General features: G+C 28.0%; 2 protein-coding genes across 2 annotated transcripts; one reads left to right on the forward strand and one right to left on the reverse strand.

Moving 5' to 3' along the window:
- The first annotated feature begins 1,169 nt into the window (after positions 1-1,169).
- MetRS (methionyl-tRNA synthetase 1) lies at positions 1,170-7,254 on the forward strand. The gene is made up of 15 exons (XM_011502036.1): positions 1,170-1,395; positions 1,772-1,926; positions 2,291-2,407; positions 2,503-2,781; positions 2,876-2,991; positions 3,169-3,285; positions 3,354-3,392; positions 3,475-3,639; positions 3,943-4,219; positions 4,303-4,684; positions 4,979-5,192; positions 5,264-5,500; positions 5,728-6,055; positions 6,516-6,743; positions 6,948-7,254. The coding sequence occupies exons 1-15, from the start codon at positions 1,290-1,292 to the stop codon at positions 7,110-7,112; spliced, it is 2,925 nt and encodes a 974-aa protein (XP_011500338.1). The 5' UTR covers positions 1,170-1,289; the 3' UTR covers positions 7,113-7,254.
- A 600-nt stretch (positions 7,255-7,854) lies between these two features.
- LOC105364166 (pancreatic triacylglycerol lipase) lies at positions 7,855-21,449 on the reverse strand. The gene is made up of 7 exons (XM_011502038.1): positions 21,221-21,449; positions 19,462-19,588; positions 11,346-11,494; positions 8,963-9,208; positions 8,603-8,809; positions 8,139-8,295; positions 7,855-8,036 (listed from the first exon to the last, which is right to left on the reverse strand). The coding sequence occupies exons 1-7, from the start codon at positions 21,270-21,272 to the stop codon at positions 7,979-7,981; spliced, it is 996 nt and encodes a 331-aa protein (XP_011500340.1). The 5' UTR covers positions 21,273-21,449; the 3' UTR covers positions 7,855-7,978.
- Between the last annotated feature and the right edge of the window lie 2,172 nt (positions 21,450-23,621).

Raw genomic sequence — 23,621 nt, forward strand, 5'->3', positions numbered from 1 at the left:
AACTTCCGACTCCCTGTATGCACTGTGCACCCGCGACCCAGCACACCCGGCAACCCCTCGTACGCTGCGTCCCGACAAGTCATCGGCAATACGGATAATCAACCTTAACGGGGTGGCGAGAAAACCTCAGCGCGCCTCTGGCAAATGGCATATTAGCATTCAGCCGAGCATTTTAAGACATAAGGTTGTAGATGCGTTGTTAATTGCTGTATTATTCGTTGTTCGTATTCATGCAATTGATGTATGCTTAAGATGGGCCGAGGTAAGGATAAGGCTAAATGTTAAAGTGACGGATAAAATTCCCGACACTATGAGACTATATTCTATTCCATCCTTATTTATGGTTATAGATCGATTATACTCGTGGGAGGATGCAATTGTCTTTTCTTCAAACGCACGATAAATAAATAAATGGTATAGGCGCGCGAAATCTAAGCGAGCTCAATTTAGCATTTACGATCTCATTATTTTGTCTATTGACTATGCCAAGAGTGTAAAAGTAAGCGATGATATTCGTAATGCAGCAGCAGCAGCAGCTGTAATATAATAAGAAAATTAAAGCGTACCTTCGACACAAATTAAAATAGAAATATCTATAATTGACGATTTATGAAAAAATGGATAATTAAGTTGATTATGTTGATTGAAGTAACAAATCTAATGTACATTTAAAAACGTATTTATTCGTTCATTATTTTATGAATTTATTTGCTATTATTTGTAGTATTAATGCGATGGTACGAGCGTAAAGTAAGAATATTTAACACCATTATGCATTGTAGTCGTTGGCAGCAAATGATATTGTTAAACCTTTTTCGCTTAGAAATTCACATCTGCAATTCTTATCAGTGTACATAATAAATAAGCATAGAATGAAAAATAAAAATTAAAAATAAAAAATACTGATTATTTAGGTCTAGCGTTATAGATAATGGGTGGATCGTTATTACTTGTTGAAAATTACCACTACTATGCAATATAATCAATAATCCAGTGCAGATTGTCATTTTCTGTAAACGCCCGTTTACACTTATTTCAGTTAATAAAGTAGTCTGCTATAAATGACTCAATTATATTTAATGTCGGAGTATGAATTACTTCATTAATTATTATGAACGATTGCTATTTACTCTAATATTCTCCTGACACGACATACGTGATATTATAGTACAATGTAACGTTCATCCGAGATTTCTTTGGCGCTGCATATTAGATCGCTCACATGTGTCCGTTGTGAAGCGAACATATTTTAATATTTATTACGCGTATTTATTAATTTATTAGTGAAAATGAACGTGACATCGAATCCGAATAATCCCAATGCCTTGAAGCTAATAGTGGCGGCAGAAATAAGTAAAAAGGAGCTTGCAATTGAATTCACAAGTGATCCAAAACGTAAGATACCTAACCTCCTTTCAGATACAATTGTATTCTGCTACGTCAATTCTCCAATATTTTGCCTTAAAACTCCTTTAATTCTATTCCACAGTCATAATGAGTAATTCGCTTATTTAAGAAAAATAATATCCTATACCGTTACAAAAAACATGTTACTTCCTTCTATTGTTGTTGTTGTTGTTGTTGTTGTTGTTGTCGTTGTCGTTGTCGTTGTTGTTGTTGTTATTATTATTATTATTATTATTATTATTATTATTATTATTATTCTTTTACTATATCCTTTTTTTCTTCTTCTTTTTCTCTCTCTCTTTTTTTTTTCTTTCATTTATGTCGTAAATATTTTTAAAATTCTTATTTTTATGTGTTACGTTAGAGTGTTCATTAAATCGTCTACCGACGCTAAAAATAGATTCGTCAAGAAAAGAATTGTTTAGCGTTAATGCAGCTGTGCAATATATTTCACCAATAAGTAACAAAGATGTAATTGTTGCAAACAGATGGCTGGAATGGGATGTTTCACAATTGCAGGTAAATACAATTTCATTGAATATTTTTGTTGCAATAAGCGCATAATTAAATTGCATGAATTTGTATAGAAAATAAGTGCCTTAAGTAGAAAAGACAAATAACCCTTATATACTATATTTTTTTTTGCGTTAAATTCAATAATTTGTATTTTCATTTATTTTACTACATTTTTTTTCATAAATATTTTCCTCTCGATCGCTACATTTGCTTACATGATAAAATATATTATTTCCTACAACCGTTAATTTTCAATGTATCAGTGACGATTAGAGTCACATTATTACTTTACAACTTTAGGATAAATGAAAAGAAATATTTTGCAAATTGTTAGATAAATCGCCAGTATTTATGAATTTAATTACAGCCAGCAATAGTTTCTTATGGTGGATCTGGAAAATTAGATGTATCTCACAAGCCTCGAATATGGTCCCTTATAAAAGAATTAAATGCATCCTTGAAAAATAAAGAGTACTTAATTAAGGTATAATATTTTATTTCAACAATTACTGATCTTTTTTTTTATTTGAAAAATTATCACGTTCTCTCTATTATGTTAAAATGCATATTTTATATTAGGATAAGGACAATATAACCATAGTCGATGCATCTATTTGGGTAACATTATGGTCTACGGTAGTTGTTACTGATATGGGAGAAGTAATACGTAAAGAATTTCCTAATGTCGATAGATGGTTAAAACATATCGAAAGTCTACCCATTATTAAAAAATGTTTAGAAAAAATGAATTTAGAACGAGGTATTCAAGCTATTATGTCTATGAACGCGGCATCTTGGTTTCCTCTCAATTCGTATACTGGTGTTGCAAATTCACAGATTATATCCGCAGAAAAGAATGTAAGTTTCATGTTTTTATTTTAAAGGTAAATAATTTAATAATCTTAATAAACAACAAAAATATTTTGCTTATTATATTTAACATCTATTTTAGAATAATAATTTAGAAGATAAAGAGATTAAAGCAATTACAGATGAAGAAATTAATCTTGTGAAGAACAGTTGGACATCCGTGGTTTATCCTTCCGTTAAGGAAATTCCTTACCCTGTGTATGTCATACTTATCTTCTATGCATAAGTGGTTGTTACATATAATTTAAAATATAATAAATAAATATATCAATATTTTAAATTACTGCAACTACAACCACCGCTACCGCTACTACTACTTATTCTTATTATTACATTAAACATACAAATAAAAGAATTTCTTAATAATGTTAATAGATTGCCTAAAAAAGGAGAAAAAAATATTTTGGTGACGTCAGCTCTTCCATACGTAAATAATGTACCTCATTTAGGAAATATTATTGGTTGTGTACTTTCAGCAGATATTTTTGCACGGTTTGTTATTCATTTATTTTTATAAAGAAAATATAGTTTAACTTGTTAATAAAAATTGCTTTTTACAGCTATTGTCGACAGAGAAATTATAATACACTATATATAAGGTCAATATAATTTATAATCAATATGAATGATATGAATTACATTTATTTAATTTTGATTTTCACTAAGCGTATTATATTATAGTGGAACCGATGAATATGGCACTGCAACCGAAGCTAAAGCACTAGAGGAAAAAGTGACCCCTCAGCAAATATGCGATAAATTTTTCGATATTCATAATGACATTTACAGGTGGTTCAGTATTGGCTTTGATTATTTTGGTCGTACAACAACGTCGGAACAAACTGAGTAAGATATTGGATTGCCATTATACACGATGAAAAAAAAACATGAATAGTCACGTGTAATTACGCCGAGTTTAATATTTCCTTGTTTATTTATACAAGTTAATTAACTATGTAAAAATTTATTGTTAAATTTACACAAAATTAAGCCAAATTTACTTAAAGTTTAGTATGAAGTATAAAATAGTAATTATAGTTCTAAATAATTTATAAATGCTTGTGAAACAGTTGTTTATTTTTTTCTTTTAATACATATATATTGGCAGTTTATATTAATACATAGCGTTGTCAAAATTATTATTTTCAGAATTGTTCAAGCAATGTTTCTAAGAATCAAAGATAAAGGTTATGTTTTAACAAATATAATCGATCAGCTCCTTTGTGAAAATTGTGATAGGTTCTTGGCCGACAGATTTGTCGAAGGAACTTGTCCTAGATGTAAATACGAAGATGCAAGAGGCGATCAATGCGACGGATGTGGTCATCTCGTCAATGCTACAGAGTTAATTAATCCAAGATGTAAAGTATGCAGCAACAAACCAGTAATCAAAGCTTCGACTCAATTTTTCTTAGATTTACCAAAGGTAATGTTCAATTGCTCATAATACATTTGTTATTATTGTATTTGTTTATCTTGAAAATGATAATGTGATATATTATATGATAGATTCAAGAAAATTTAAAGCAATGGGCGAGTAAGGTAGAAGACGGCTGGTCACTAGTGGCCAAAACTGTTACAAAGCCTTGGTTGAGAGACGGCTTGAAAGCTCGTTGCATTACAAGAGATTTAAAATGGGGTATTCCAGTACCATTGGATGGCTATCGAGATAAGGTCTTTTACGTTTGGTTCGATGCCCCTCTTGGGTATCTCAGTATTACAAAAAAATATACTAAGGAGTATGAAAAATGGTGGAAACCCAATAACGTTGATGTTAATCTATACCAATTTATGGCTAAGGATAATGTTCCATTTCATGCTATTATGTTCCCTGCAACTCTTTTAGCTGCTAACGAGGATCATATATTAGTAAAACATATAATGGCGACTGGTAAATATTTGTTTCAAGTATTTTATAATGGAAGGAATAAATTTGCTATTCATTAGCAGTCAATCAGAATATCAATAAATAGTCGAGTTGTTTGAAAGTAACCTTTGTGCAATAATGTAATAACAAAATGTGCAAATTAAAAATTTAACTCCTATTCCTCATCACAGTCTTCATATAAAATTACTCTTAATTCGCGTAATTTTTAACTTTTAACGTGTAATGAAAAATTCGTTAGATTCAATAAAATTCACATCACTATATTGTTGCTTATCTGGAATAATTATTTGTATTTAGAATATTTGAATTACGAGGATACGAAATTTTCAAAATCCAGAGGAATCGGTGTATTTGGTACGGATGCCAGAGAAACTGGCATATCTGCCGATGTTTGGCGTTTTTATCTTGCTTACATTAGGCCCGAAAGTATGGACTCAAATTTTAATTGGGTAGACCTAGCAACAAAAAATAACAGCGAATTATTGAATAACCTTGGGAATTTTATAAATAGGTTGGTAGCAATCAAATAATGATGTAATTGTATTAATGTTATCCTTTCGTTATATTGAATATGTCATTTAGAGCTCTTATGTTTGTGGAGAAAAATTTTAATTCCAAAATTCCACAAATGGAGCTATCCGATGAAGATATGCATGTGCTTGCACTGGTACAACGTGAATTGACGAACTATATATCCTTTTTGGAACAAGCGAAATTACGAGACGGATTGAAACATGTTCTAGCTATTTCAAAACATGGAAATCAGTACATGCAATATCAGCAGCCATGGGTTAAAATTAAAGGAACGGAAGAAGAAAAGTAAGTTTTGTCCGAAAAAAGCATTAAAGTACACAAAATATTGTTTTCTATCCTGCGAAATTTTACAAACAAACTCGATATTACTATTAAACTCGATCGTAATTAACTCTCTCAACGATATAAAAATTTAAAAAATGTCAGTGTCACAACGAATCATCTTTATCTACAACAATTTATCTCCACGTGTAGACTAATCGATCGATTAATATATAATTATTGTTGCACAGGAAAAAGGGAGCAACTGTTATTGGCGTATGCTGCAATATCTCCTGTCTTATCTCAGCATTGCTGGCTCCGTTTATGCCAAACACAGCCCGAGAGATAAGGGTTCAATTGGGATTATCAAAACAGAATTATGGCTATATCCCCGAAATTCTTTCAATTATGCTCCCAGCTGGACACAGTATTGGTAAACCCTCTCCACTATTTTCCAAAATCGAAGAGAAGCAAGTCGAAGAATTAAGACACAAATATGGTGGAAAGCAATCTGTATCGGTAGAAAACTCACAAGATTCTACTAATTTAGCGTCGTTGGAAAAAGCAGTGGCAAATCAAGTACGTAAATAGATAAATATCAATACCGCTTTACATAACGTCTCCTTACTAATTTACAACTTACTTTAACAAGCTTATAATTAATTATCTGGAAAAATTATTTATGGGAAAGCTGTTGTTTTATCACCAATTCTTATGATCATCGTCGATGATTCGCTTAATCGATCCTTTTAATTGAAAATCGTTGTTTTTGTTTTATCGCATAATCCTTTATAATTCACAATTGATAGAGTTATGGATAGTGTGAGAATGGCGGATGATTTAAAAATACTTACATTTAAGATATTAATTTCATTATAAATTATATCAGGGCATACAAATAGCCAACTTGAACTCCGTTATTTCATTATATAATCAACTCGTATAATGATTAACATTTTCTGGTTTTTTTGTTTTTGTTTTTTTTTTATTTTTTTTTTTTTTTATTTATTTTTTTTATTTTATTCTTTTTATTTTTTAGGCTCAGCTGGTGAGGGATTTAAAAGCCAAACAAGGTAAAGATGTTTGGCAACCGCAAGTACAAATTCTACTAGATTTAAAGAAAAAGTTGGCTGAGTTCCAAGTTAATAGCAATGTATCGGGACAAGCGACTGCGAAGAGTAAAAGTTCTTCCACTGCAGCTGCTCCCGAGCAAAACGGTAACGTTACCGCGGAAATAACCGAACTAGAAGCAGCAGTATTAAAACAAGTTAGTATACACACAATAAAAATTCCAATTAAAATGTGATTCATACATGAAAGCGTGATTTCTTATCACTAGAATGTGAAATTTCAATAAGAAATAATTAATTAACAGTGATTGTATTGAACTGTTGATCCTCAAATTTAATGCGTATAATGGTAATATATTTTTGAAGTGTTCGATTACATAGAAAAATGTTATTGTTAATAGGGTAATCTCGTGAGAGAACTAAAAGCTAAGAATGAAAAGAGCGTGTGGCAACCACAGGTGGAAGTTCTTCTGCAATTGAAACAAAAATTGAGCGCATTAACCGGTGCAGTGCATTCACCACCACCTGGGGATAAAAAATCGAAGAAGAAAAAAATTAATTCTTGAAGATAAGATGCCTGAAACTACCATAAATGATTAATGTTTTAAAACTGATTGTTTCGAAGCAAATTTTAACTCATCTTTTTGTGGGTGTAAAATGTGGAACTGTATTATGTGAGCGATTATAAATTATCATTATTATTAATTTTTAATTACAACTATAAGTAAAACAGTAATAACTATTTTGATACATTGTTTTCTTATTATTATTATTATTATTAGAATTTTTTTTTTTTTTTTTTTTTTTTTTTTTTTGTATCCAAATTTAATAGTTTAAATAAATTGATAAAAATGCCATTTCTTCAATAACAAATGACTGTTTAGATTATTTATTTTGTACAATACTCAAATCTAAATATAATTCGGTCATGAAACTTTTTATTGATTAACAATAATTCGAACAATAATAACGATCGAATAATATAAAATCTTATATAAATTAAGCAACTAATTTTATTATAAATAATAAATATATAAAAATATATTTTCTAAAATATATAATTCTTAGTGTAGATCTCTCGAAGGTATTGCCATTTTAGTTTAAAATAATTTAAGTCACATTGAAGTTCAATTATTCAACAATTGAATAATTAAAAATTATTCAAAATTTTATTATCTTTATGAATAAATAAGTATAACTAGGTCGTTAAATTTATTCTTTAAATGGTGCGCCTATGATGTTTTTTTTTTTTTTTTTTTTTTTTTTAAAAAAAAAGAAAAATTCCGTTGTTTTCACAACCAAAAGTAAAATAATAATAAGTGTGAACTAATGTAACATGATTTATAAATACAATGTCGGAGAAATGACTAGTTGAAAGCGTTACATTCAAAATTGTAAAGTGAGATTTACAAACGTAATTAATATGAATGTCTCAATCGATGGCAAAAGGAGGTGCATATTTAGTCGTTAAGTAGAACTTGCCTCGTAACCTATAGCAACAAGATGTATAATAATAATATTAGAAAGAAATTCAGATACTTTCGATATAATGATTAAAAAAATTATTGATAATCAGGCTCGTGAGTACTCACGATGTCGACGCGTATTCGCCCATCAAGACAATTGGATTGTGATCGCACTGGCCATCCTTATATTTTTCCCAGCTTTCACAATTTTTCGACTTGAAACCAGATGTACTTCCGATACTTTCCGTCATTAATTGATAAGCTCGCGTATGACTGCAGTACGCTGTACAAAAAAAAAAAAAAACAAACAAACACTTAAGCTACGATACTAATGAAAACATTTTTTTAATACATTTCTGAAAATATTGTTTATTCTTTATCATAATAGATAGAGCTCGAAAGATTGGATTATTCAATTATTAGAGTGGAAGAAATTAAAATAAGGCATGATGGATTTTGGGATTTAAAAACTTTTAGAAAAATTTATTATTTAATGCAGAAATATCGAAAAACATTGAAAGTATAATTTATAATATTATATTGTGCTTAACGTAATATAATAGCGTAATTCGCTAAATGAACAATCTTACTATTCGTGGGTGCAAAATTGCAGCCAGGTTGAGGAAATTTTCCACTGTTTGGATAAAAATCAACGTGACCGATTGCTGCGAGGAATCCAAACGCAGTTCCGCTAGTGTGAATAACGTCGACGAATTGGGCGTCGGTTGGATCAAGACGATAGTCCGGATCCACAACACCGGAGGGTGTTTCGAACAGTGGACTGGCCGGATCTAAGCCTTAAAAAATAACATTTTCACAAATTATGTACTATTTTCATAATTATGAACATTGTGCGGAGTGTAGCTGTGAAATCCATAGCAATAGCAAATCCAAGGTGATCCAGCTTACGAGTTATTGCAATGTGTGTCAAAGAAAAGCGTGCTGCATACCAGTAATTCTACCAATTCTCCCATCTAAGAATGCCCCGGCAAATCCAGCAACGTGTGATCCGAGACTGTGCCCGCACATATGTACGTCCTTGTACTCGAGGTTAGACTCGCGCGACAGGAACTCCAAAAAAACACCAAGATACTCGCCTACTCGGCGCGTATTGTTCGCCGCCGTGGGATACGGATCCGCGGCGAGGATGCCCCAACCAACTACGATCACATTTACATCTTGGTACTTCAAATAGGCTAGAAGTACATTAAGATTTATATTAATTTTGATTTTTTAATTTTTTTTTTATTTTTCTATTTTATTTTTTTTTTATTTTTTTTTTTTCTACCGACGAGTACGTAATATTGATTGTGCTGTAAAGGAATAACGCCGGTTAAAGAAATCCGTACGAACTCGAGGCATTTGGACACTATATAATTAATAATGTTTGTGAAATTCAAAATAGAGGTTTCAGTTTTAATAGTACAGTGTATTTTATATATTATAAATTTATTGTAACCACTCGGAAATTCAACAATATAATAATAAACTAAATAATAGATGAGATTTCAATGTAGCAAAAAATTCTTATTAATAAATGCCTTGTTTATATTGTTTTGATTAATAGTGACAGCAAAATTATTGTAATTATACCACGAAATTATATCACATTGCCATTACATTACAAATCTAGAATTTTTTAATCACCATTTATTATTAAGACGGACGAGTGATAAATAAATAAAAGATTGCGATTGATTTTAAGATAGTTTATAAAATTAAAAAATTATAGTACATTAGTAATACAAGTAACATGATAAAACGAAAAGTATCCCTAAAAATATATTAAATAATTGCTGTTTACCATCTGTCTAGAGGAAATATAATTGATTGATGCTCATTGAAATTCAAAGTCATTATTTACATTTATTTGAAATAAGATCATAATTGTTTAATAATACACATTAGTAATTATGTACTATAGTTTTTTATTTTCTACTTTGATTTAATAATTTTTCACCATTCTCACAATTAAAATATTACACATTGATTATGATCATTATCAGAGAAATCATTGATTAAAATCTTTCGATTATTTATCAAATTGTATTATAATATTTAGATTCAGAATAGTTTTATATGAAAAATATTTAACATTTAAAATTACTTTTCTATAAAGTCGTATAACAATGATAAAACACAGTGTCACACTTTCATCATAGATTTATAATAAATAAAATATTAAATGTCTATTTTTTATTCTATATGTTAAAAAAGATTCGCTTCTATTTCTCAATTAAAATTCTTAGATAATAAATTATAAGCATTATCGGGAATTTTATTTTCATGTTATAAAAAATCTTTATTTATACTTTAAAAAATTTTGAACCTGTTAAATTACAGATGTATCATATTTTTTATAAATTATTAAAGAATTGATAAATTTTAATAAGCAATATGAAAAATTGTCATTTAGAAACGATGTTGTAATTAAATTTTATTTTTAATTAATAAAAAATTGTTAAGAAAGATATTAGCTCTTATTGAGATTTAATTATTTTATAAGAATAACTTTTAGTATCTTTTTGTTGCTCGTGCACGTTACTATAAAAATTTGTTCTTCTCTATTTTCTACATAAATTTTGCCGTAGGTGTACATAATTATATAATTTGATATAAAAATTAAAGAATATTCCTGAAAATCTATATACCAGCAATTGATTTTGATCAAACGATAATAAATCTTTACGGATAATCTTTATAAATTTAATCTAAGTACTCTTAATCTAAATAAAAATAACAAATATTTGTGTAAATTATATTATTTGAATTTATTAATATATTATGAAAATTAAAATAATCTTGTAAGACAATTATTTATCAAGTAATGAATAGTAAAACAGAACGTTACAAAATATTTTGCGAATATGAAATTTTGAAATATGAAAAAAAATTTTTTACTTAAAAGAGTAGTTTAATGTGGCTTCAAAGAGTAAGTAAAATTTGTCTAATTGCAATCCAAAGAACGAACGTAACATTAAACTTTAAACTTAGCTTAAAAAATTTTTCATTATAAAAAATGATGTCATATTTTAGAAATAGAAAATAGCGTAAGAATTTTTGCAAAGATTTTTCCACCAGAAAATTATAAGAAAAATTGAATTCAAACAAGTTCACTTGAGGTTATCATTGCGATGATGTGCAACAATGTCGACACTCAGTTTTTTTTTCCGACGATAAAAGTTTCTCCCATAGTCTACACTTAGTTTTGATCAAATAATGTATAGATCAACTAGAGCATTTATTTGGTAGTCTTCATTTGTAATAATGTTAATATTAATAATATTTCATATTCTGTGTTAATTTAATTTAAATTAGCAAATTTGCACTTACCATCGATCAGTCCTCGAATCCATACTTCTTTTCCCGTATCACTAAAGCCATGAATAATAAGTTTGGTTGGTCGACTTTCGTTAAAATGCGAAGCATATAGAATTTCGGTATTGTTTAGCAATAATTGCTCTTCACCAAAAGGATTTTCTCTAAAAAATAATTAAGAATATTAATTAGAGAATTTATTACTTTGTCAATTAGAAAGTGATTGTATAGAAAATTAAATATATTACACCAATGAAATAAAATTGTGTTCACAATTGCGTTGTATTTTTTAAAAAATTATAACATATATGTGTGTTGGTGCGTGTGCGTTTGCTAACGCATACATTATTCTGAATTATAATATTAAGAATTTAAATTTAATATAATGACGTTTAATATAATAATTACTAAATGACATTCCGTATAAAATAATTGTGTACAATTATATACATAAAAACTTGATATTCACTTGGCATGCTAAAACAGGTTTTACATTTATAAAACAAAAATTGTTTATAGAAAATTTATATTTATAAATCAAGAATTACATTAAGTAAATAAATACATAAATCTTGACTTTCTTGTAAAAAATCCAAAAAAATTTGTCTGTACATGTTTAAAACTATAAAATTAATACTATATGACCGACGTTATTTAATGGTGCTTAATTAAGATAATTTTTTAATTTTAAATTATAAAATTAATTTTCTTTTAATAATATTTATATAATTAACCAATTTGATAATACAATGTTATATGCGCGAGAATAAATACATTATTTATAATTAATTAAAATAATTAATATTTACAAAATATATGATTTTTTTTAACATCTTCCTATTAATTTTTATGAAAAAATATATAAATATTTCACAGTTATTTTTCTACTCATATATTTTTTTTTTTATTGAAAATATAAATAATTTTGATATGACTAAGATTAATATTTAACGATAATTTATTTCATATTTCTTATATATATATATATATATATATTATCGTCTTAGTTAAGGAAGATACATGGAAATGAAAAGAACGTGGTTTTTAAGAAAATAGTTTTAGAAAGATAAAATAATTAAATTTATTAAATTTTATATTAAATATTAATGTTAATAATAATTATATCAAATAAAACTTTAATATTTAATATCATGTGCTAATTTAAGAATGTATATAATACAAATATTGAGAATACAAATTTATACAGAAATATTCTGTTGTAAACAATTTCATAGAGAATGTTATTGGCAATATCAGTGTAATTAAAGAATTTATTATTAATTTTAAATTATTCAATTTTATATAAACGTAAATTTTAATAAATTTTTAATATCATAACTAATGATATATTCATTATCTATGAGGGCATTAAATAATTAGAACTAAAAGTAATTATAGAAAATTTTTTCCAATAATTTCTAATATATTAATGTTAATTGGTCAATTTCATACAATAAATAATGATTCACAAACACACACACACACACACACATTCATAGTTATTCAATGATATTTTGTTTAATCAATTATATTTTAATAGATTTACTCATAAAGTATTCTTATAATAAACTTAAAAAATGATTGTACAAATTATCTGCCAATCTGTTGAATTAAGCACTGGTCAATTATAATAATTATAATAACATACTTTTGTAATATCTTAAAAAATTAAAACTATAAAGACTAAGGAAAAAATATTTTGCACATCGAAATTATTAAGCATAATTTAATCAAATCATTTTAAATTACGAGGATCACATTTTATTTTAATAATACAATTAATAATTTGAAGAATTTTAAATGCAATTTTCATCAAGAGATAAATATCAAATATAATATCAAGATTCATATTTTATCGTATAATAAGCAATGTAATCGTCTTCAAATATAAATTTACAAACGAGACAGGAGATAAGGTAAAAAAAATCAATGCTATTCAATGATAAGTTAAAGTAATAAGTCAGTCGCGTACTTCGCACCAACGGTCGATTGCCAAAACCAAGGGTATACCACTTTGACGAAGCCATCCTCTTAATTTCCAATCGATCCCTCTGTCTTTTTTTACTCTCTCTCTCTCTCTCTCTCTCTCTATTATCCTCCCCTTCTCTCGCCACCACGTGCTTTTATCGGCACGGCGATGATATTCACGGCTGGTCGGTGGCACAAGTCGAGCATCAGCGCTGAGAATAGAATATTCATGCCGTATTCATCACACGCGAATAGGCGTATCGCGAAGAGCAAAAAAGCGAAGGAAATGAAAAAACAAACGACGACGTAGACGTCGGCACCAATGTGCTCATCGCTTAGGCGCCACATAAAAAAATGATACATTTATTAGTGCGAAGCTCGCTGGCATTTCCTGCATGCGCCAACTGCCTGACGGGCCACGACAGATGAGAATCGACGATCGGCGAACGAGCGAATCGTTCTCCTTGAATTCACGCCTCGAGACGCGCCATTAGCGAGCGCTTACGAGTGCTAACTGGTTTTTTGAAGGCGCCGACTATCGTGGATTAAAGAATGAGAATATTGATCGATGTGTAGGGTAATAGGGTGAGACAGCATAGTGGTCGATATTAAAGTCGACGATAGTAAATCGTTCGGCACAATCTTATTCATATTTTATTCATAATGTAATTCATCATTCTTTATTAATATGCATAGTTCCAAAGTTCCTTAAAATAAAGTGTCACTGTCTGTCGCTCTGATTTCTAATCAAAATAGCAGGCAAAAAGATACTGCCGAACACAGACTTAATGCGTGCTCGAAAGCTAGTGAAACTTAATTCGAATAGCTTGGGCATAAAATGTCAAATTAACGTGGCTGTACTCTCATTGGATTTAAATTGAAATTTGAATTTAGAACATTTAATTAGATTTATTTTTAATTTAGATTGCTTCAGTATCGACAGTACTTGAGAAAGAAATCCGACTAAATGACTAAAAGTTTTTCGTAATACATTGTTGTACCATATATGACATTCTAATAATTATATAACAAAATAGTTAATTTATATATAAATGGTTTTTCTTTTTTCTCTTTTATAAATTACATCTTTTATAATTACAAATATTATTTTTAAATCATTTAAATTATTCGATAATACGTTGTTACATATATGTTAATGGATGTTACGGATAACCAATGCATTAGATATGAATTTGATATAACGAATTGATTATTCATTTACACATGCATTCATTTTATGAAATAATTGTTGTATTCGTTTTATACATAGTCGGTTTGTAGAAATTCATAAGAGTAGAAAGTGATTCCAAAGAATATAAAAAAAAAAAGAAAAAAATCCAATTGAAAACGAAATATAATGAAAACACATTTTTGAAAAATCTCTTTCATTTAATTTTACATAACTTTAAAACGTATAAAAAATCACTGCAGTATGTATGACAATTTTTTACTAACAATTTATTCTGTGCAATTATTGCGCTTGCAGCTTTTTGCATTATTAATTATTAATTAGAATATGAACTATAAATATGGAACGGAATGTAATATGATACACTCGACTATCTTGGAACTGAAAAATCGTACATATGTAGTACTGTTTGGGTTTTATCACAACTTGCAGCACTGTAAGCTCTCATCAATTTATCAATGCTAAACTATCAAAGGATACACTGAACAGTATGTCAGAATTAATTGTTAAAAATAGCTTCTTTAATAGGCAATTGTAATTTTAATTTTAATGCAGACATAATGCAAAAATATATTTTTAAAATAAGCATTCTCAACTTTGATAATTAAATTTTTTTTAATCGAAAGAAATATTTAAAAATTTCATAGCACTGATATTAGCATTTTAAACTATTATCTATATTTATTTCTATAATATAAAATTAAATTAGAAAAATATTTCGTCATCTAATGTTACTATTATACACATTTTTTTCAAGAGCAATGAAAAAAAAATCTCTAAAAGTATCTGTTAATTATTATAATATTACGATTATATATAAAATATTACTTCTTAATGTTGAAATACCTTTTGAAAGATTTCAAGTATAAATCATTAATGATCGTAAAAATATTTTTATCTTAAAGATACCACATATACGGCAGATGATTATGTGGATTGAAATAGAGATATTATTGAAAATATCAGTCATATGATTATATCCAGTTCTTAAAAATAAAATTATTTACGCTACAAAATCCACTTCATACAATAAATATTCATATAGTTAATTTATATTAAGATAAATAATTAAGTTCGAAATTAAATAATAACATAAGAAATCTATTTTTATTACAGTAATAGACAATTTAATATAATTATTTCAATTAAAATATACCCATGGTTGCAAAAACTTTAATTTCTATTTTAAGTTCAATTTTTTATTATATTTTTATTCTTTAATATTCTAATTAATAATATTTATATTTTTAAATCGAAGTATGATCATAAATATCTTAAAATAAATTTTAAGATAAATATATATATAGGTGTGTGTGTGTGTGTGTGTGTGTGTGTGTGTATGCGTGTGTGTAATATATATATATAATATATATAATTATATAATGAATTCAATCATATCTCTAAAATATTACATCGTCTATTTATTTTATTTATAAATTAGAAAAAAAACTAAATTTGCAACAAGAGTAGTCTTTCTTAAACACACATATAAATACATACATACATACACATACACTCGCGCGCGCGCGCGCACACACACACACACACACGCGCGCGCACATGAATTAAATAAGTATACTTGTTCAAATAAAATGTAACAATGTTTATAGGAATTTGAGAATTTAATTTTTTATAATTTTCACAAGTCAAATTAATTAATACAATATCTATTGGAGTAAAATGATACAAAATAACCAATATTTATAAATACATTAAAATATAGAAATATATTTTGAAGTCGAAAATCTCAATAGCTATTCAAATTTTTTTATATACATGTCTCTATGTGTGTATATTTCTATGCTTACTTGTATAACTAAAAACTTACTATTAATCTATTTGTCTTAATATTATGAAATCGTAAATTTATATGAACTTAAAATTCACGAATCTATAAATTAGAATTTTTTAAAAATTCAATGTTATTTAAAATGCGAATATTTTAAAAATATATTTAAAATTATTTGGATTTTGTAATGGGTACGACAAATATTTATAAAGATTATGATTCAACTAAAAATAACGAGTCAAAACGTTGCAATGAACATTCATTTAAAATAGAGAAAATTATTTTTTAATATGAAACATGGTGATAGATTTGAAAATGTTTTCTACACGCGTAATAAAATTACAAATATATTAAATAGTACTTAAACTGACTAAAAATATAATAATTAGATATAAATTAGAGATATATTCACAATTTTCTAAATAATCTAAATTGAGTTTATTTGAATTATTTTTAAATTCATTAATTTATTATATAATATTTAAATGGTGTATTTACTAAATATCTGTTCAAATATACAATATGCTGAATAGATATTTATCATTTTATAATAATTATTTAAATTGAATTTAAAATAAAATTGTGATTTCAAATGTCCCGGATTTGTTTAATGCTCAACTGAAGAAAACTTATCTACCAACTCAGATTGTATCTATCGTTTGAAAATATTTGAATTCCATTTATTAAAAATACGAAGCTCATTGTTAATAGATGATTCATCAGATACTTAAATTTGGCTATTGATCAAACGGATCTACTTTTCCAAAAGTTATAGTATAAAATTTTTGGAAAAATGTATTTATTCAGCAAAATAATTAAGAATTGAAAAAGAGATAAAAGTAAATGTATCCTACAAAAATTGAAAATTGTGTAATAATAATTATGATATAATTTTTTTTTAATATTTGCATTACCGATTTAATTATATTGACTCTGTCTAAAAATAAGTAAGTTAAATTTCCAAATCTTTCATACACTGTTGATTCTAATGAGCATCATTGGATTTTTTTTCTTGAACGATATGAAATTTTGCAATATTCTTCGTTTACATAAAACTTAGATTTTAATTATAATAATCATGAATTTAAATTTTACAATTATTTTTGCATTACTTTTTTAAAAATATCATTAATCAACATAAATAGAAATAGGTTAAATTGATCTAATTATAAAAACTATTCGCATGCTAAATATATAGGTAAGACTCCACAATATTTGCATTGGTTCAAGTAGAATTAGGTTATAAAGAATTTAAAGAAACGTACGAAATACTTCTTTTAAAACAACTAATATTTTTAAAGAAATTGTTCCATATACCGTGAAGAAATTATGATTAATTAAAAATTATTTTAGTTGCTTCAAAGAAATACAAATATTTCCATAAAATATTAATTTATTGAATATTCAAATTTAACTTTTAAAGAAGATATAGAGAGTTAATTTTTGATAAAATTTAAAAGGAAAAAGAAAAAGAAGTCTTAACAAATTTTTTATTTAAAAATTCTTCAAATAGTCAATACATGAATATATATTTGGATGATCGTATGAAATTGAATTAACTAACATCATTAGGTCATTGAAAAATTGAATTTAACGTTGCTTATGCATTCAGAATAATATTGGATCAATCAATCAATCAATCAGATGAATGTAATTATTATTCAACAGTATCGGATACATTTTTATATATAAAGTAATTCAAACAATCACATATTATTGCAAATAACAATTTATATTTAAATAGCTAATATCGTATATTTTGCTATATAGTAAATATATATATATTTTAATTTAATATAAAAGAGCATTTTGTTAAGCCATTTTAAAAAAATTTTGTGAATAATTTATTAATATTCAAGAAATACATTTACAAGGCAGTTATTGCTTTATTTACAATATCAACAACAATATTTTAAATATAAAATTAAGTAAGATTTATATATTCGATAAATTCATAATTATGATCATTTTATTGTAAAAATATTCACGCAAATTTTATTTGAAGAATATAAATTGCCTCACTTTTTTGTAAGTAATTAAGAAAATATGGAGGTAAATGATTCTTTTACTATAATACTTAATTAATTGAAAATAATATGTTGAGATGATCGAAAGATCAATCGATGATCTGTTATGAGATTATTATTAATTATAAAGTTTAAACTATTATTCGACCATTGTGTTATTATTTTTAAGAAATTATATTCTACGAGTTGATAACCTCTACTAATTTATTATAAAAAAAAAAAAATAAAAAAAAAATATTACGATTGGAAAAATTGATTCCGAATAGTAAATTAAAAATCTATCATATATTTGTAAACGTTGTAACAGAATAAACAATTGTTGTATTTATTAATTGTGAATTTGAATGTATTTTTTTATTCATACTGATATTGCTTTTGAAACGAATTAATTAAATTAATTATTGTATTAAATATTGAATTAAAATAGTTGTCTATTACTTTTAATGTATCATATAAATATTCACTCATAATAATAATAATAATAATAATAATAATAATAACAACAACAACAACAACAACAACAACAACAACAACAACAACAACAACAACAACAACAACAACAACAACAACAACAACAACAACAACAACAACAACAACAACAACAACAACAACAACAACAACAACAACAACAACAACAACAACAACAACAACAACAACAACAACAACAACAACAACAACAACAACAACAACAACAACAACAACAACAACAACAACAACAACAACAACAACAACAACAACAACAACAACAACAACAACAACAACAACAACAACAACAACAACAACAACAACAACAACAACAACAACAACAACAACAACAACAACAACAACAACAACAACAACAACAACAACAACAACAACAACAACAACAACAACAACAACAACAACAACAACAACAACAACAACAACAACAACAACAACAACAACAACAACAACAACAACAACAACAACAACAACAACAACAACAACAACAACAACAACAACAACAACAACAACAACATTATGAATAATAAATGGTGAGTTTGAATTATTTAAAATTATATATAAATATAAGATAATCAACGATATTATGAATAAAAATATGCTATTTAATAAAAAAAAAAAAGAGTCTAACATTGAAATATATAACTCAACTACATTCTTAGTTATTTTTATCTTTACCTGGTATACAGTTTGAATGTTGCTGGTTCGTGAATTAATTTAATAGCAGTGTTTATCATCATTTCCACTTCATTTAACAAAGAATTTTGTGGAGATACCTCTTTTGTATCGATGATGATTAATTTGCCTAAAAAAATGTTTTATTTTTAGAAATAATTAATCAAGTATTTCATAGCTATGGGTCACAGTTCATAATTTTGAAAATCACCAAATTCGTTTACAAATGGCTTATCTGACTTAGCGATTATATTTATTTTTATTGATTATACAAATTTACGATCAATAATTAAGTCAATAATTATAAATAATAGTAAAGTAAGGATGTTATTGATTAGCGTTTTGTATTCATTGGATTTTTAGGAGGTATTGAAGTATAATAATTGCCGTATGCATTACGCTTTTTCTTTATATCAATACGAAAGTTAATTATTGATTAATTATTAAGTATTAATTATTCATAGTTTATCAATAATAATGTTATTTGCATTCAAAGAAAATATGCACGAAATAATAAAAGTTTAGGAAGTTTCGTAAATTGAAGAAATAACAATTAAATATCGTTGTCCTTTAAATTGTCCAAATTAATAGATATTCGGGTAGTTTGTTAATTTCACAATGATATTCAAGTTTTAGATAAAATTAGCAAGTGTTATGTTTTTCGAATGAAACGAATCGACTAAAGGATATAAATTACTTTAACACATAGCGGTGTCCCTCTGTAAATATTAAATAAAGTATATATCATATTATTCATAAAGATTGTCTTGAATTGAGAATTTGTTGAAATAAGATGAGAAATAAGCCAATTACTGCAATATTAGATTTGATAGCATAACATTTAAGAATTGTCAAATAGTTTCGTCTAATTGAGCGAATTAAGCGCGTGCTTTAATTCATTTAATCGCTCGATTATAGACAGAATAAATTTTTAAGGAGAAACAGCATGAAATTTATAAATGTATAATAATTTGCCAAAGTAAAGTGGAAAAAGCTCAAGAGGTCAAAGTCGTTGCAGCGGCAACGCTTAAATAATGAAAGATTTGGAATGCCATTAAAATACGCTTGCGTGTGCGTTGGCGTGGGTTTGTGTGTGTGGGGGGGGGGGGAGGATAGTCGCGACGAGGGCAGGTGTAAGTAGTGTATGGTGAAAGATGAGAAGTCGGGGAGAAGCATCGGATGGGCAAAATTAAGCGCGGTAATGGCGATATCGATAAAGTCAACTTACGCCTGTAATACGCATTACATTCTTTTGGGCACGGAGCTTTTCTTAGGATAGAGAGGGTGCGTATTGGTCGGGAAAGCAGAGGAGCATATAAAAATAGTTTGTCGGGGCGCAGCAGGATAGAACCGGGCCTCGTCCTCGGGTCGAGCGGCGCGAGGAGGTAAAGCTAGACCGGGGCCGGGAACACGCGCTCTCTCTCTCTCTCTCTCTCTCTCTCTCTCTCTCTCTCTATCTATCTATCTATCTATCTTTCTTTTGGGCACGGAGCTTTTCTTAGGATAGAGAGGGTGCGTATTGGTCGGGAAAGCAGAGGAGCATATAAAAATAGTTTGTCGGGGCGCAGCAGGATAGAACCGGGCCTCGTCCTCGGGTCGAGCGGCGCGAGGAGGTAAAGCTAGACCGGGGCCGGGAACACGCGCTCTCTCTCTCTCTCTCTCTCTCTCTCTCTCTCTATTTATCTATCTATCTATCTATCTCTATCTATCTATCTCTCTCTCTATCTATCTATCTCTCTATCTCTATCTCTCTATCTCTCACCTGCGAGGATTAAAAGGGCGAAGGTCAGGAGGCGCGGGGCGTGCGACCTCATCCTACCGCTCGTGGACCCGCGGTTATACGGTTAATCTCCACTCGGTCCACTCGGTGAGCCAGGCCGAACTGCAGCGCGAATTTTCAGTGTCGCGGGTGATATGAGCGCGCCTCTAGAGGCGCCATTCACGTCGTCGTCCTCGGCGGCGGCGCGACTTTCTCGCGATAGCGGCGATACTTATAAGCGCCGCCTAGCCTAAGACGACACATCGGCTCGCTTATGCTATTACCAAGAATACACGAGAATACGCTGAGAGCGAGAGGCGCCCGACACATGTACGCTAAATGACGTGTTTTATATTTCGTATCTCCCCGGGCGAGAGGACACCCGTCCGCGTGTGAGTAAGAGCGCGCTGGCGCGCGCTTATGTATGCGCGTGTGCGCGTCTCTCCGTGAACGATTATTGCGTACGCACTTGTGGCGCCCGATAAATCCTATATGGGCTATTCCGAGTGGCTGGCGGTCGCTCGAAAATCTTATATCGCTCTGACTTTTTTGAACTTGAAACGCCGTCGCTTCTTTTTCGATATTACTCGCTTCCCTCTTTATGGCTTATGGGCTTACTGTAACTAGTGATTACATAGATTTTTCCCAGCCTCTCTTATTACATTACCTAGTTCCACTTGCTTATTTCCCTCCTCATTAATAATCTTCGTATTTTCTTTTTTCTTTATTTAAGTGCAATAGAACAACCTGTCCTTAGGCATTATAACTTCTTAAATGTTAGTTCGTTCCCTAAGTAGTCATTTATTTATATGAAAATTAATGTAAACAAGTTTTTTGTTTATTTTCCAAGCTTACACCGATATGTATATATATATATATATATATATATATATATATATATATATATATATATTTTTTTTTTTTTTTTGTTTTGGTTCACAAGATTTTCATAAATATTGTACATAATAATCAAAGAGATTTTTTCAGAGAGTCACTATAATGTGAGGTATTCACGTTTTTATTAATATATTTTATACGAGTAATACAATTATAGAAAATTATGAGCATTTTTGAGAAATTTATTTCATTTATTTTAAGGCTCGTTTGTTGCAAGTGCCATACGTTTACAAATTTTTTAAACTACTTTCTAAACATAATTAAAGCCTTTATTTGATGTAATCATATTACATGATTTGAAATGTAATGTATTTCTTAACACACAGATAAATTTTTTCAATTTAGACATATTTTACAAGGAATCATCATAGTATGTCAAAAAACTTGTGCACATTATACAATATTTGAAAGTTTTTTAGCTTGAAGATTTTGTATTATAAAAAAAGCTCTTTGCATTTTGTTATCGTAAAACAATTTAATGAAATAAATCAGTTTAGTTAAGAAATAAAAATTTCTTACAGTTTATCAATGCCATTTAATATTAGGATTCTTGTTTTTTTGTGTGTGTGTGTTTGTGTTTTTTTTTTGTTCTTTTTATTATTGTTTGTATCATGTTTATCCGCCTGGATGAGATGTATGAATAAGATCATATAATAATATCTCTGTCATCCGAGGGGATTTTTATTGTACATTCTGTTGCACACTGTGTGATGTAGTCTATTGTCTTTGCGATGCATAAGTATGAGTTGATGTAAAAATGGCAATGTTTATAACTAGTTCTCTCTCTCTCTCTCTCTCTCTCTCTCTCTCTTATTCTCTATTTATTGTAACAATTGAGACAAAATACTCGGGGAAAAATTATTTTATTAGCAGCGATAAGTATATCATTATTGTCTTTTATAAATAACGCAGCATGTATGTCTTTTTTTAAACGTAAACAAGTTATTCGAATGATAATTATTTACATACTTATACTTACTATATTTGTATTTACATACGCGTAAGATTATTATTTATTTATAGCTTGGTATTTTATGTGAGAAATACCGTGGATAGTAAGAAAAATGTTCACAAAATAAATAAAAGTTGCAGCAATATTTTTTAATTTGTTATACTTTGTTCAATGTATTTGTGTAAGTATTTGCATCTAAAAAATAGTAAATGATTTATAAAAAATAGTATATATATATATATAATTCATATTCTATTCAAATCTATCAGTATATCTTTAGATGAAATTATCATTCGCTTATATAATGTGAAAAAAAAAATGATATTATGATTTTCTTTTATACTTATTGAAACGGTAAAGACGATATTTCTACTCATATTTTCTTTTATCCGATTTTGAATGGTATGAGACTTTTCATAATGGAGATTTTAATCAATTTAATTTAATTAAATTCAACTAAAATATCCATTCCCTTTTAATATACCGTTGAAATGACTAATTTCGATAATTCTATTTTACTCGAAATATCCAAGTTCTTTCAAAATTTTATATATA

The sequence above is a fragment of the Ceratosolen solmsi genome, unplaced genomic scaffold, assembly GCF_000503995.2.
Source record: "Ceratosolen solmsi marchali unplaced genomic scaffold, CerSol_1.0 scaffold43, whole genome shotgun sequence".
Taxonomy (NCBI): Eukaryota; Metazoa; Arthropoda; class Insecta; order Hymenoptera; family Agaonidae; genus Ceratosolen; species Ceratosolen solmsi.

What these genes read in the sequence shown, in the direction of transcription:
- MetRS (XM_011502036.1), top strand. Translation starts at nt 1,290, where the DNA reads ATGAACGTGACATCGAATCCGAATAATCCCAATGCCTTGAAGCTAATA. An exon ending in ACAACGTCGGAACAAACTGA is followed by an intron (nt 3,640 to 3,942) that starts GTAAGATATTGG and finishes TATTATTTTCAG; the next exon opens with AATTGTTCAAGCAATGTTTC. An exon ending in TTTTCTTAGATTTACCAAAG is followed by an intron (nt 4,220 to 4,302) that starts GTAATGTTCAAT and finishes ATTATATGATAG; the next exon opens with ATTCAAGAAAATTTAAAGCA.
- LOC105364166 (XM_011502038.1), bottom strand. Translation starts at nt 21,272, where the DNA reads ATGAGGTCGCACGCCCCGCGCCTCCTGACCTTCGCCCTTTTAATCCTC. An exon ending in CGCCCTTTTAATCCTCGCAG is followed by an intron (nt 19,589 to 21,220) that starts GTGAGAGATAGA and finishes ACATTTTTTTAG; the next exon opens with GCAAATTAATCATCATCGAT. An exon ending in ACATTCAAACTGTATACCAG is followed by an intron (nt 11,495 to 19,461) that starts GTAAAGATAAAA and finishes ATTATTTTTTAG; the next exon opens with AGAAAATCCTTTTGGTGAAG.